Source organism: Hemitrygon akajei, chromosome 2 (assembly GCF_048418815.1).
Source record: "Hemitrygon akajei chromosome 2, sHemAka1.3, whole genome shotgun sequence".
Taxonomy (NCBI): domain Eukaryota; kingdom Metazoa; phylum Chordata; class Chondrichthyes; order Myliobatiformes; family Dasyatidae; genus Hemitrygon; species Hemitrygon akajei.
Window position 1 is genome coordinate 165,474,514 of NC_133125.1, and position 13,376 is coordinate 165,487,889.

General features: G+C 43.0%; 1 protein-coding gene across 1 annotated transcript in view; it reads right to left on the reverse strand.

Moving 5' to 3' along the window:
• Positions 1–13,376, reverse strand: part of abhd16a (abhydrolase domain containing 16A, phospholipase) — a 123,776-nt gene that overhangs the window by 44,903 nt on the left and 65,497 nt on the right. The window contains exons 8-11 of the mRNA XM_073031621.1: positions 8,914–9,028; positions 8,280–8,381; positions 4,465–4,528; positions 408–457 (exon numbers count right to left, since the gene is read on the reverse strand). Of these exons, the coding sequence (XP_072887722.1) occupies positions 408–457; positions 4,465–4,528; positions 8,280–8,381; positions 8,914–9,028 (331 nt within the window). The remainder of the gene's footprint in view (positions 1–407; positions 458–4,464; positions 4,529–8,279; positions 8,382–8,913; positions 9,029–13,376) is intronic.

Sequence of the window (13,376 nt, forward strand, 5' to 3'; positions counted from 1 at the left end):
GGGGTTTTCAGCAGCAAATGAGAGGAAGTAAATGGAGGGAAACAGAAAAAAAGATGAGAGGGAGAGTGTGTAAGGAGCAGGAAGCAAGAGGCAGCCAGGTGCTAAAGAAAGAGAAGGGGCAAAGACAGCAAGAGGGAGAGGGCAGGAAGGAGGTGAGAGGGAGGGAGAGGACAGATAGATAGAGGGAGCAGAGAGAAAGGGGAAGAGGGAGGGCAGAGGAAGGGAGAGGGAGGGGAGGGAGTAGGTTGAGGGTGAGGTAGAGGAGAGTAAAATGCAAGGGAACAGAGAGAAGGTGATTGGGGAGGGAGGTGAGTAGGAGAAGAGGAGGTGTAGGAGTCAGGATTTGAAAGGAATGGGGGACATTATTAAATTCTTTAATCACAGTTCCTTGCGGTTCCCCCGCTCACCGTGCTGCCTGCAAACCCGGGGTGATTCCATCCGAGGACCGAATAGCCAGCTGTGAAGATCAACAACATCTGGAAGTCAGTAACAGATAGTCTTTCCCTCTCTCTCTCCCTCACACACGCACACACACAATCAATCAGAGCACAGGATGCATGCAAGTGACACAATCACTAATTCAGCTCTTTAAATCTGCTACCCAACCAGCCCCTCTCCCTGCCTCTCTTTTCCGTGATCGCCGTCATTTTTCCTTTACAGTGTGGATAAACAAACCCTGTGCTTGTAATATATCTCAGAACTGCTTTTCCTAGAGTAGTGAACTGATAGATAGATAGATAGATACTTTATTCATCCCCATGGGGAAATTCAACTTTTTTCCAATGTCCCATACACTTGTTGTAGCAAAACTAATTACATACAATACTTAACTCAGTAAAAAATATGATATGCATCTAAATCACTATCTCAAAAAGCATTAATAATAGCTTTTAAAAAGTTCTTAAGTCCTGGCGGTAGAATTCCTGATGGAATTCTCTGCCCAGTGAAGCATTGGAGGCAACCTCAGTAAATATATTTAAGACAAGGTTGGACAGGGTTATGGGGAAAGGGCAGGTAGATGGAGATGAGTCCATCCCAGATCAATCCTGATCTTATTGAATGGCAGAGCAGGCTCGACGGACCAAATGGCCAACTCCTACTCCTTATGTTCTTCAGGTTGTAAACTGTCTATTTTGATAATAAATGTGCTTTGAAATGTATAAAAAAAACACGAAATGCTGGCAGAACTCAGCAGGCCGGAACATCTATGGAAGGAGGTAATAACAACGTTTCGGGCCGAAACCCTTCATATGTTTTCTGATGATACAGCACTAGGGGGCAGTGTGGGCTGCAATTAGGGATAGCGAGGTAGCAGGGCGATAACTAGCAGGTCCCTTATTGAGGAAGAACAGACTGGATTTGAGACGATAGAAAAATAGGGTGCTCTGTAGGAAGGAAGGATTAGATTGATCTGAGATTAGACTAAAAGGTCAGCACAACATCATGGGCTAAAGGGCCTGTACAGTGCCCTGTACTGTTCTGCTTTATGTTCTAATAAGCTCATTCTGGGATAAGTGGCATGTCCTATCACAAACAGTGAGTGAAATTACAATTATATTCTTTGGAATTTAGGAAAATGAGTGATCTTATGGAAACATATGAGATCCTTAGGGAGAAGGACAGAGCAAGTATCAAGATGTTTCCACTCGTGGGAGAATCTTGAACAAGGGGACACAGTTATGAGATAGAGGGGTAGTCATTCAAAATCGACTGCATAGGGCAGTGAACTCCAGAACTTTCTATTCCAGAGGATCGTGGATGTTAACTCACCAAGGGTATTTCACTGGAATTAGAATTGTTTCCTTACTGTCAGGTGTACCGAGATTAAATAAAAAATTCAGACAATAGATTATTATACATGCATTCAGGTAGAACAAGGTAAAACAATACAGAAAAAAGTGTAACAGCTACAGAATAAAGTGCAGTGCAGGCAAACAGTACTGCCATCAGAGAGGAGGTACAGGAGCCTGAAACACACATTCAACATTTTAGGAACATCTCTTCCTTTCTGCCATCAAATTTCTGAACTCATGAACACCACCTCCATATTGAAGGGTCTCGGCATGAAACATCACTGATACTAAACCTGATTCTGAGACTAAATGGTGAAAGATCATAACGAGGTACAGAGAAGATAGCTGAATTCAGGTTAGTGGGAACTGGCACATAGGAGTTGAGATCTGGGGTATATTGAGAAATAGGGTAGGCTTGAGGGGGTCAAAAGGCCTATTTGAGGTCCTATTTTCTCCTGTTGCATCAGTGCCAGAAAACTTACTGGAGACGATTCTTATAGAATCTTGCTTCCCTGCAAGAGCTCCGTGTAGATTTGCCTAATGGTGGGGAGGGCTTTACCAAGTCCATTGTGGGTAAAACCCTCCCAACCACTAAACACATCTATAGGAAAGCAACATCCATCATCAAGGACCCCCAATAACCAGGCCATGTTTTCTTCTCACTGCTACTGTCAGGAAAAAGGTACAACCCACAACCACCAGGTTCAGGAGCAGTTATTACCCCTGAACCATCAGGCTCTTGAACCAGGTGGGATAACCTCACTCAACTTCACTTGCCCCACCATTGAACCAAATGGTGAGTCCCAAAGCTATGGACTCATTTTCAATGACTCTTCATCTCATGTTCTCAATATTTATTGTTTATTTATTTATCATTATTATTTTTTTCTTCTTTTGTATATGCACAGTTTGTTCTCTACCCCATTGGGTGTGGTCCTTCATTGATTCTATTATGCTTTGTGGATTTAATGAGTATACCTGCAAGAAAACGAATCTCAGGGTTGTACATGGTGAAATATATGTACTTTGATAATAATTTAACTTTGAACTTCAAGATACAATTTATTTGCGTATGGAAAAGCATCGACTTACTAAGGATACCAGCTTGGCTTTGTGCAGGGCAAGGTCCTATTTCAATGGTTCCATCGTGATTATTGAAGATATAATGAAGATGTGGTTACGTCAGTGGATGTCATCGATATAGATTTTGGTAAAATATTCACGATGTCCTACAGAGTAGGTTGGTTGAGAAGACTAAGTTAGCTGGGAGCTGTAACTGGACCCAAAATTGGCTTGGCCACACAAGACAAGGGTTAGTAGTAGAGGGGTTTCCTTTCCTTGTCAGATCTATGACCAGTGGTTCCTCCAGGAGCAGCACTAGCACCTCCGTTGTTTGCAACTTGTATTCAAGATTTCACCTCATCAGTAAGTTTGCAGATGACACAGATACTGCTGAAGTTGCGGGTAGTGCGGAAGGCTGTCACAGGATACAGTATAACAGGATATAGAAGTGAGCAGAGAGATAACAGATGGAGTTTAATCTGAACAAATGTGAGCTGTTGTATGTTTGGAAGGCCAAATAGCAGGACTCTTCGGAGCATTGGTCTAAAGGTGCAACTCCACAGCTCCCAGAAGGGGGCAGCACAAATTGACAGGGTGGTAAAGACGTGCCTTCCTTGGTCAGAACACTGAACATGAAAGTTACAGCTGTATAAAACCTTGGTTAGGTCACATTTGGAGTGAAGGCTGCGAAGTGCAGCCATCAGGAGGAGGTACAGAAGCCTAAAAGCACACACTCAAGGATTCAAGAACAGTTTCTTCCCCTCTTCCATCCTATTCCTGAATGTACATTGAACCTATGAGCTCTACCTCACTACTTTTTTTTCTGCACTACTTATTTAATTATTTCATTTTATACATTCAGTTTTCTCTCTACTATTATGCATGGCAGGTACTGCTGCCACAAAGTCAACAGATCTCACAACATACGCTGGTGATGTTAAACCTACTCCTGATTCTGATTCAGGTTGCTGTGCAATTGTCCAGGCTTTGGAGAGGGTGCAGAAGAGGATCACTTGGATGCTCAGAATAAGAGGGGAAGAGCTTTATGGGGAGTTTGGACAAACTTGTCTTGTTTCCCTGGAGTTTAAGTGGCTGCGGAGAGACTTGATAGAAGCATATCAAATTATGTGAGGCACAGACAGGGGAGACAATCTGTCTGCCAAAGGGAAAATGTCAAATGCTAGGGGATAGGTTGAAAACAAGGGGAAGAAAGTTCAAAGGTTCAAATGTGAAGCAAGTTAGTTTTTACGCAGAGTGGTAGGCGACTAGAACACGCCAGCAGGAACAAGCTGATAAAATAGGTATGTTTCAGAGTCATTTAGACAGGCACGTGTACAGACAGGGAGTCATGCGGGTAGATGGAGTTAGTTTTCAGTTGGCATGGTTGGTAAGTTAAAACACCACGGATAGAGGGTTAGGTTCACTATGTGTAGAAGGGATGGGGACCAGTGCAGAGACAGGGGATGAAGCTTTCAAGCCTAGACTCAGCACAATAATGTACAAGCTACTGTCCGACCTACTTCATGTGAAACAGAAAACCACAGATTCGAGGAAATGTACAATGTGTGCCGCCAGCTCTCCTCAGGACTGATCGCGCAACGTGCCCTACCTTCCAGTGGAGTGCTGACACACCCGACTTCATAGAAACCAGCGTTCCCCTCACAGCAGACTACCTGTCATTGGAAAGAAACGCATTTGTTACCGAGGGGCAGCCTCAACAGAGACCGTTAAAGAAACCCAGTAATCCTTGTCCGAATGAGGTTATTACTCCAGTGCCAGATCTCAGAAAGAATACTGAGGCTCCCATTTCTGCTTTCCCAATGTAACTTCAAATTTTCAAATACTTACACATTTCCCTTTTTACTTATATAACATAGAATATTAGAGCACAAAGGAAAGACCTTCAGTCCACTATATTGTGCCAAACTCATTAAACTAGTAAATAAATTAGGTGAGAGTAAGCATTAGGCACGGACTAGAAAGGCCGAGATGGCCTGTTTCCGTGCTGTAATTGTTATATGGTTATAAATGCCTAATTGCTTCTGCCTACATAATATCCATCGCTTTATTATGCTCACGTGCCTATCTACAAGTCTCGGACAGTGTGATGGACATCCACTTTCCAGGGCTTGCGAGTTTTATTACTAACCTCAGCTTTCTAGCACAACAGCATGAGCTTTCCAAAGGGCCAGAGCTGTTTGTGATGTAGTTAAATTTCTAGCCCATATTCCTTGCTCAGCTTCTTGTTGCAAACAAGTAAACAGTGAGGTTTTGTAGCCCCATGTTCAATTAATGTAAGGCAATGGGGTTACGTTCATTGGCCTGCATCAAACAGACAACACTGGCTAAGTTATCTGCATCGTTGTGACTGAGTTCAAGGAAGCTTACAGACCAGACTGATTTTGTCACATTAAACATGGTCACAGGTATAACTGATCAATCAATAGTTGGGATATTTGTGTATTCAGAAAGTCAGCCCTCACAGCATTAATTTTCGGTGTCTGGCATCACTGTCCCCAGAACTTTTTAGACAATCTATGTGAATTACTTTGTCCCAGCAAAGGTATCTGAAAAATGCCACATGTAAATAACCTCAACCAGTGGTAAAACAGTATAAGTGTTAGGAAACATTAGGGAGGGTAGGAATGACAGAAAGAAGGCGGCAAATTCACTCCTCAGCCTTCAGTTTCTGCGATGGACAATTTGTTCATTTGCAACACATTAGTATGTTCTTTTAGTTCATAAGAATTTTTCCTGTATTCGAAAATCCTTTTGAAATTCAGAAATCTTTTATAAATCAGATATCCTCTGTTTTTCTAAATTTAAACATAAATCACTAAAAATAAAATAAACTGTGTTTAATCTACTCTGTTAGCTAAAAGCACCTCCCTTTGGTAGGATACCCACCTCTCAAGCAGTGGATATTGGAAGCTGGACCTCATCGTAGAGATTAGACAGGGAAGTTAGCTTGTCTTTGGGGCCAATGGGCCTGTACTGCATTGCTTGATGCTCTATGTTCTGTTGTGACAATATGGGGATCACTATCTGCAAAGCTCTAAATTCAAAAGGAGATTCTAAGCCTATTCCGATATAGGTATCTGTGGGTACCTCACCTCACTCTGGGGAGTTATACTGTATCGACCTACTCTTCAAAGACTATAGTGATCCCCATATTGTCACAACAGAACATAGAGCATCAAGCAATGCAGTACAGGCCCATTGGCCCCAATGTGCTGACCCTTTAACCTACTCAAGGAGCAATTTAACCCTTTTCTCCTACATAGCCCTCCATTTTTCTTCCATCCATGTGCCTCTTAAATGGGGTTTTTGCTTGGTTTAAGTCACAGGCTCCCCAGCACTGAATGGAAGAGAGAGGAACAGGATGCATTACTTATTGTTATATTGTAATTTAGATGCATTACTTGTTTTTATATTGTAATTTAGAGTAATTTTTTATGTCTTGTACCGTACAAGAAATAGGGAGGAGGTACAAGAGCCTGAACGCACAGTCAATGATTCTGGAACAGTTTCTTCCCCTCTGTCATCAGATTTCTGAACGGCCATTAAACCCCTGAACTCTACATCACTACTTTTTTTTCTTTTTACATTACTTATTTAACTTTATATTACTGTAATTTATAGTTTTTTTATTATTACCTGTAGCAATGTACTGCTGCCTCACTACAACAAATTTCACGACATATGCCGGTGATTAATACACAGTGTCGGGAAGTGCGTGCTCTTGCTCTTTAGTAGGAGAAATGAAAGGGCTGACTATCTTCAAAATGGAGAGAAAATATGCAAACAACTGGCATTCCTCGTGCATGATTCCCTAAAGGTTAATTTGCAGGTTGAGTCTGTGGTGAGGAAGGCAAATGCAATGTTAGCATTCATTTCAAGAGGACTAGAATATAAAAGTAAGGGTATAATGCTGAGACTTTATAAAGCACAGATGAGGCCTCAGGAGTATTGTGAGCAGTTTTGGGCGCTTTATCTTGGAAAGGATGAGCTGAAACTGGAGAGGGTTTGAAGGAGGTTCACAAAAATGATTCCAGGTTTGAATGGCTTGTCATAAGAAGAGAGTTTCATGGCTCTAGGCTTATATTCACTAGAATTCAGAAGAATGATGGGTGACCTCACTGAAACCTATCAAATGGTGAAAGGCCTTGTCAGAGTAGATGTGAAGAGAATGTTTCCAATGGGGAAGAGTCTCGGACCAGAGGGCGCAGCCTCAGAATAGAGGGGCATCCTTTTAGAATGGAATGGGGAGGAATTTATTTAGCCAGAGGGTGGTGAACCTGTGGAATTCTTTGCCACAGACAACCGTGGAGACCAACTGCTTATGTATATTTAAGTAAGAGGTTGATAGATTCTTGAGTGGTCAGGGCATGAAGGGATACAGGGAGAAGGCAGGAGATTGGGTGCGAGAGGAAAACTGGATCAGCCAAGATTAAATGGTTAACCAGTCACGATGAGCCAAATGGTCTAAATCTGCTGCTATATTTTATGGTCTTAAGATGATATTAAACCTGATTCTGATAATGATTCTACTGGAACAAAGCAATAAATTTCATGACCTACGTAAATGATAATAAAGTCAAGAGATTCTGCAGATGCTGGAAATCCAGAAAAACACACACAAAATGCTGGAAGAACTCAGCAAGCCAGGCTGCGTCTATGGAAAATAATAAGCAGTCGATGTTTCAGGCCCAGACCTTTCGACTGTTTTTTCCTCTCTATGAATGCTGCCTGCATTTTGTGTGATAATAAACCATATTCTGATTCTGAATTTGGCAGACAGGTGTAAGTACTGAACGGTTATTGTTGTGGGGGATTTTAACTTGTGTTAACTAGCAGCTCCTTAGTTCAAGGGGCTTAGATGGGGGATTATTTTACACTGACAGGCAGATTTTGTTTTGTGACAATTCGTAAATAGCCCTGTGAAAGAAGAGGTTCCACTGGATTTAATCTTGGAAGATGAAGTCAGTCACAAGTTAGGAGGGTCTGTGGATTCTAATTCAGAGCTGATAAAGAATAAGCCCAGCAAGCAATGCAGTGAAAGGTTACCACGGGCAGACGTGATGGCAGAGCTGTGGTACCAATCACATCGACACTATGGAATGGAAGACTCCACTCCTGTTCCCAAGTCCTAGGTATACATTGTACCTAGTGGCCACCAGAAACCCGCGTCATCCGAAGGAACTGCATGGCGCTGGAGCTGCTCCCTTACTGATCGATCTGACCTCACACTCTCTGTGTGATGCTGCCATGTTCTCCCTGCGACCCCACCAATTTCTCTGCTGCTCTGGACTCCTCCCTCTTTCCAAGAACGCAAGGTTTCCTCGCTTATTTGGCTGCATACCTCCCCCCCTTCACACCAGCTCTGTGTGTCGGGGGGGGGGGGGGGGGCAGAATCTGCCTTACCAGCTTCTTTCCATTCTCTGTGCCTGCTGCCCTCCGGTCCAAGAACACCGTGTCGATCTGGTTCCCGTCGCAGGAGATCAGCTTGGCTCGCTTACCCTGGTGCTGCAGAAGCAAATGAATACAAGACAAGCTCAGCCACGAGCTGGGGAGACAAATGTCACGAGCAGGTCGCTCGCCCCCTCATAAACAGGGCAGCTGCTGCCCGATTTCTCCCACATACTGCTGCCAGTAAGGATATTGTGCATTCTCCCAGTAACCACGTGGATTTCCTCCTGGTGCTCCGCTTCCCTCCCACGTTCCAAAAGGCGTTAGGGTTACTAAATTGTGGGTGTGACATGTGGTCTGCCCAGCACAATCCTTGCAGATCTGACACAAATGATGCATTTCACTGTATGTTTTGATATTCCAGCTAATCTCTCTTTAACTCATGAGCACTACCTCACTATCCCTCTTTGCAACATTTAGTTTTATTGTATCTTACCGCAATTTGTTATACCTGCACGACACTGCTGCCACAAAGCAACAAGTTTCATGACTGATGTCGGTGTCAATAAATTTGGTTTTGATACTGAATCTAACCGGCACCCATCCCATTCCTGTGTTTCAACTACAGCTTGGGAGGAATCAATCCTACCTCTTCCATCAGTCGAGCCTGTCCCTGCAGTAACATGGGCATGATGGCTTTCTGTAGCAGCGACACCGAACCAGGGTACAGCATCCGACGGCCAAACGATTTAGCGACCAAGTAGCTGCAAAGCAAACAGCTGCTCAGTTACCAGGGCAACAGTCTGGATGCCTGAAATAAAAACAATGTCGGAGGTGCTGAACGGGTCAGGCAGCCTCTGTGGGAAGAGACACAGGGTTAACATTTCAGATCGAAGACAAAGATCAAGTTTGCTTCTCTCATCTTGCCTGACTTGCAGTGCTTCCAGCATTTCCTGCTGTAAATTGAAATTTCCAACATTTTATTTTTGACTTTCTGATCCTGGCTGATTGAAGCTTTGTTTAGACCAGGGAAATTTAGGCCCTTCAGCTGACCACGTAACCTACTCTAGGGACTGGCTAGAATTTCCCTAGCACATAGCCTCTGGTTTTCTAAGCTTCATGATTATGATTACTCTTCATCGCAGCCACTGTAAAAAAGAAAGCAGAGACATTGCACACAGTGTGGTAAAATACTCCTCGTGAGCGTGTGCTGGGGAGAATCAAATGGGTGTTACTGGGTATATGAGAGAGAATGGTTCACGGGGAAATAAAGGAGAGAGGATGAGATGGAAGGCATAGCCTAGATGGGCAGAAAAGCCTCATACGCCGTAAGGACATCCAAGCTCAGCCATCTCACTGAATAGTGGTGCATACTCAGACAATTCTAACGGCCAATTTCTCCGCTGTTACATCAGGACAGGATATTGTCCAGGCGGTACTTTGGAAGTCAAGAATGAGGGGTAAATACTGAGCTCACAGCATTATTAGTACTCATTACAAAGGAATAACTCCACCATGGACAGTCCCAAAACCAGCTGCAAATGAGTAACCCCACCCATAAAAAAACAAGAGCTATTGAAACTCCAAGGACTTATTCCGGGGAGAGGAAGGATCTTCGCCTTGAAGACATTCAAGCCCTGTGGCGAGAACAGAAGCCACGGGGCCCATCAGCCTTCCACCGGCCCGGGACAGAGGACTCCGCCCAGCTGCAGGGGTTAAGAAAAAGGTGGTGGTTTCAAAGAAATAACAGTAACTAACTCACTGTACTGCAAGGAAGAGAGTAAAGAAAAAACAAAGAGAACCACAGAAGAACAAAGACTTTGACTGGTCGTTATCTTTATACCACAAGCCAGCTCAGACAGGATAGGTTAAAAAAAACTGTTGACAAGAGCAGCTGATGAGACAAGGACAGTCTGACTTACACTGGCACAGGCTTGCAGACAAAGAAACTACAAAAAGAACCACTATACAATAAACTACTAGAAATCCACTGAACATTTACAAACTGGTGATTGATTATAGATATAAGCAAGCATAAAGAAATTTAAACTACGCAAAAAGTGACAATTTAGACCAGGGGTCCACGGACCCCTTGCTTAATGGTATAAAAAGGTTGGGAACCCTTGATTTAGACACTAATCCAACAGTGCCTATGTTTATCTTCCTTTTAAAGGTTTGGTGAAATTCAGGATTAAGACAGCAGGATTGAGATTGAGATTCAGGTGAATTTATTTATCACATGTACGTTGAAACACACAATTCAATACGGCATTTGTGTTAACAAACAAGCGAAGGATGTGCTTGGGGCAGCCTGCCAGTGTCAGATCCATAAGAGACGTTGTCAACTGCGGAAAACTGTGCCCTCAGAAATATATAAAGTACTGTGCAAAAGTCTTAGGCACATGTAAAAAAAAGTTCTGTAAACCGAAGTTGTCCTCTAATATTTGATATTTTTACCCTGGGAGAACCATTCTAACCATCGACTCTACTTCTTTCTGTGGACCAGTGGTCTCCTCTGTTACACCTTAGACCATAAGACATATGAGCAGCAACAGGCCATTCGGCCTATCCAGTCTACTCAGCCATTATGGCTGATTTATTATCCCTCTCAACCTCATTCTCCCCCGTTAACATTTGACACCCTGTCTAATCAAGAAACTTCTGCTTTAAATATACCCATTGATTTGGCTTCCACAGCTGTCTGTGACAACGAATTCCACAGATTCACCACACTGTGGCTAAAGAAATTCCTCCTCATTTCTCTTCTAAATGGACATCCCCTATTCCAAGGCTGTGCCCTCTGGTCCTAGACTCCCCCACTAGAGGAAACATCCTCTCTACAGCCACTCTATGTATGGTGCCTATAAAAAGTATTCACCACCCTTGAAAGTTTTCATGTTTTATTGTTTAACAACATTGAATCACAGTGGATTTAATCACGAACAAGAGAAAATCTGCAGATGCTGAAAATCCAAGCAACACACACAAAATGCTGGTGGAACTCAGCAGGCCAGACAGCATCTATGGAAAAATTACAGTTGACATTTCAGGCCGAGGCCCTTCAGCAGGGCAGTTATAGCAGATTTAATTTGTCTTTTGTGACACTGATCAACAGAAAAAGACAGTTTGTTGTCAAAGTGAAAACAGATCTCTACAAAGTGATCTAAATTAACTACAAATACAAAACACAAAATAACTGTTTACATAAGTATTCACTCCCTTTAATATGACACACCAAATCATCTCTGGTGCAGCCAAGGTATCTCAATTGACTGTAGTAAAAATACACCTATATCTGGAAGGTCCAACTGCTGATGAGTCAGAATCCTGGTAAAAACAGCACCATGAAGACAAAAGAACACTCCAAGCAATTCCAGGAAAAGGTTATTGAAAAGCACAAGAACATTTCCAAGTCACTGAATATCCCTTGGAGTACAGTTAAGTCAATCATCAAGAAATGGAAAGAATATGGGACAGCTGTCAATCTGCTTAGAGCAGGCAGTCCTCAAAAACTGAGTGACCGTGCAAGAAGGGGCCAGAGTAAGGGAGGGCACCAAGAAACCAATGACACCTCTGGAGGAGTTACAAGCTTCAGTGGCTGAGATGGGAGAAACTACACATACAACTGTTGCCCAGGTGCTTCACCAGTCACAGCTTTATGGGAGAGTGGCAAAGAGAAAGACACTGTGGGGGGAAAAAAAACTCACATGAAATCTCCCCTTGAGTTTGCCAGAAGGCATGTGGGAGTCTCTGAAGTCAGCTGGAAGAAGGCTCTATGGTCTGATGAAATGAAAATTGAGCTTTTGGCCATCAGACTAAATGCTGTGGGAATACTTCACTGCAGCAGGCCCTGGAAGGCTTGTGAAGGTAGAGAGTAAAATGAATGCAGCAAAATACAGAGAAATCCTGGAGGAACTGCGACTTGGGAGAAGATTTCTTTTCCAGCAAGACAATGACCCCAAAAGCATAAAGTCAAAGCTACACAGCTTAAGAACAACAAAGTTCATGTCCTGGAGTGGCCAAGTGTGCAGACCTCAATCCAATTGAAAATGTGTGGCTGGACTTGAGAAGGGCTGTTCACTCATGATTCCCATGCAATCTGACAGAGCATGAGTAGTTTTGTAAAGAAGAATGGGGAAAAATTGCAGAATCCAGATCTGCAAAGCAGATAGAGACCTATCCACACAGACCCAAGACTGTAATTGCTGCCAAAGGTCTATCTACTAAACACTGACTTGAAGGGTTTGTGTTTGATAGTTATAATAAATTTAGAACAATTTGTAGAAATTTTTCACTTTGCCATGAAAAAGTGTTTTCAGTGGATCAGTGACAAAAAAGCCAAATTAAATCCACTGTGATTCATAAATAAAGCATGAAAACTTCCAAGAGAGGTGAATACATTTTACAGGCACTATAGGCCTATCAATACTTGATACGTTTCAATGAGATCTCTCCTCATTCAACTAAACTGCAGCGAGTATAGGCCCAGAGTCATCAAGCACAACCCATATGCTCACCCTTTTATTCCCAGCATCATTCTTCAGAACCTCCTCTGTCCCTCCCCAATGCCAGCACATCTTTTATGTAACACCCTGGTTAGAATTGCTGTAGGTATTATTTTATTTTGGCAGTTCTGTAAGAACAGTCTGTTCTGCTTTTAGCAAGTTTGTGTTTGAGCTAAAGATAAGAGGCTACGTTATTCAACTGTGTCAGCCAGTCAGGGTGGTGGAATTGGGAGAAGGTTCTAGAGAAAGCTGTGCGGAGAGATTTTTGTGATGGACACTGCTGTGGGTCAAGGTCTTTTTGGTGGGAGCCGACAAGGTCGAAAGGAAGCCGCTAGTGGGACGCACCGAGCCGAGGGCTGCTGCTGAGTGGGGTCCTTTAACCGGGGAAATGACCAGTATTTTCTGTTATAATTGTGGAAAAGATAGGCACTTCAAGTGGGAGTGTGAAAGGCAGGAAAATCTTTGGAAAGGAAATCAGCAGTTAACCAAACAGAAAGCAAATGAAGTAAAACTACAGAGGGACCCAGTAAAGGAACGGGCTGACGTTTCAGAGAGGATACATTCCTATCAGTGTAACAATGGAAATACTATATACAAAACACTATTC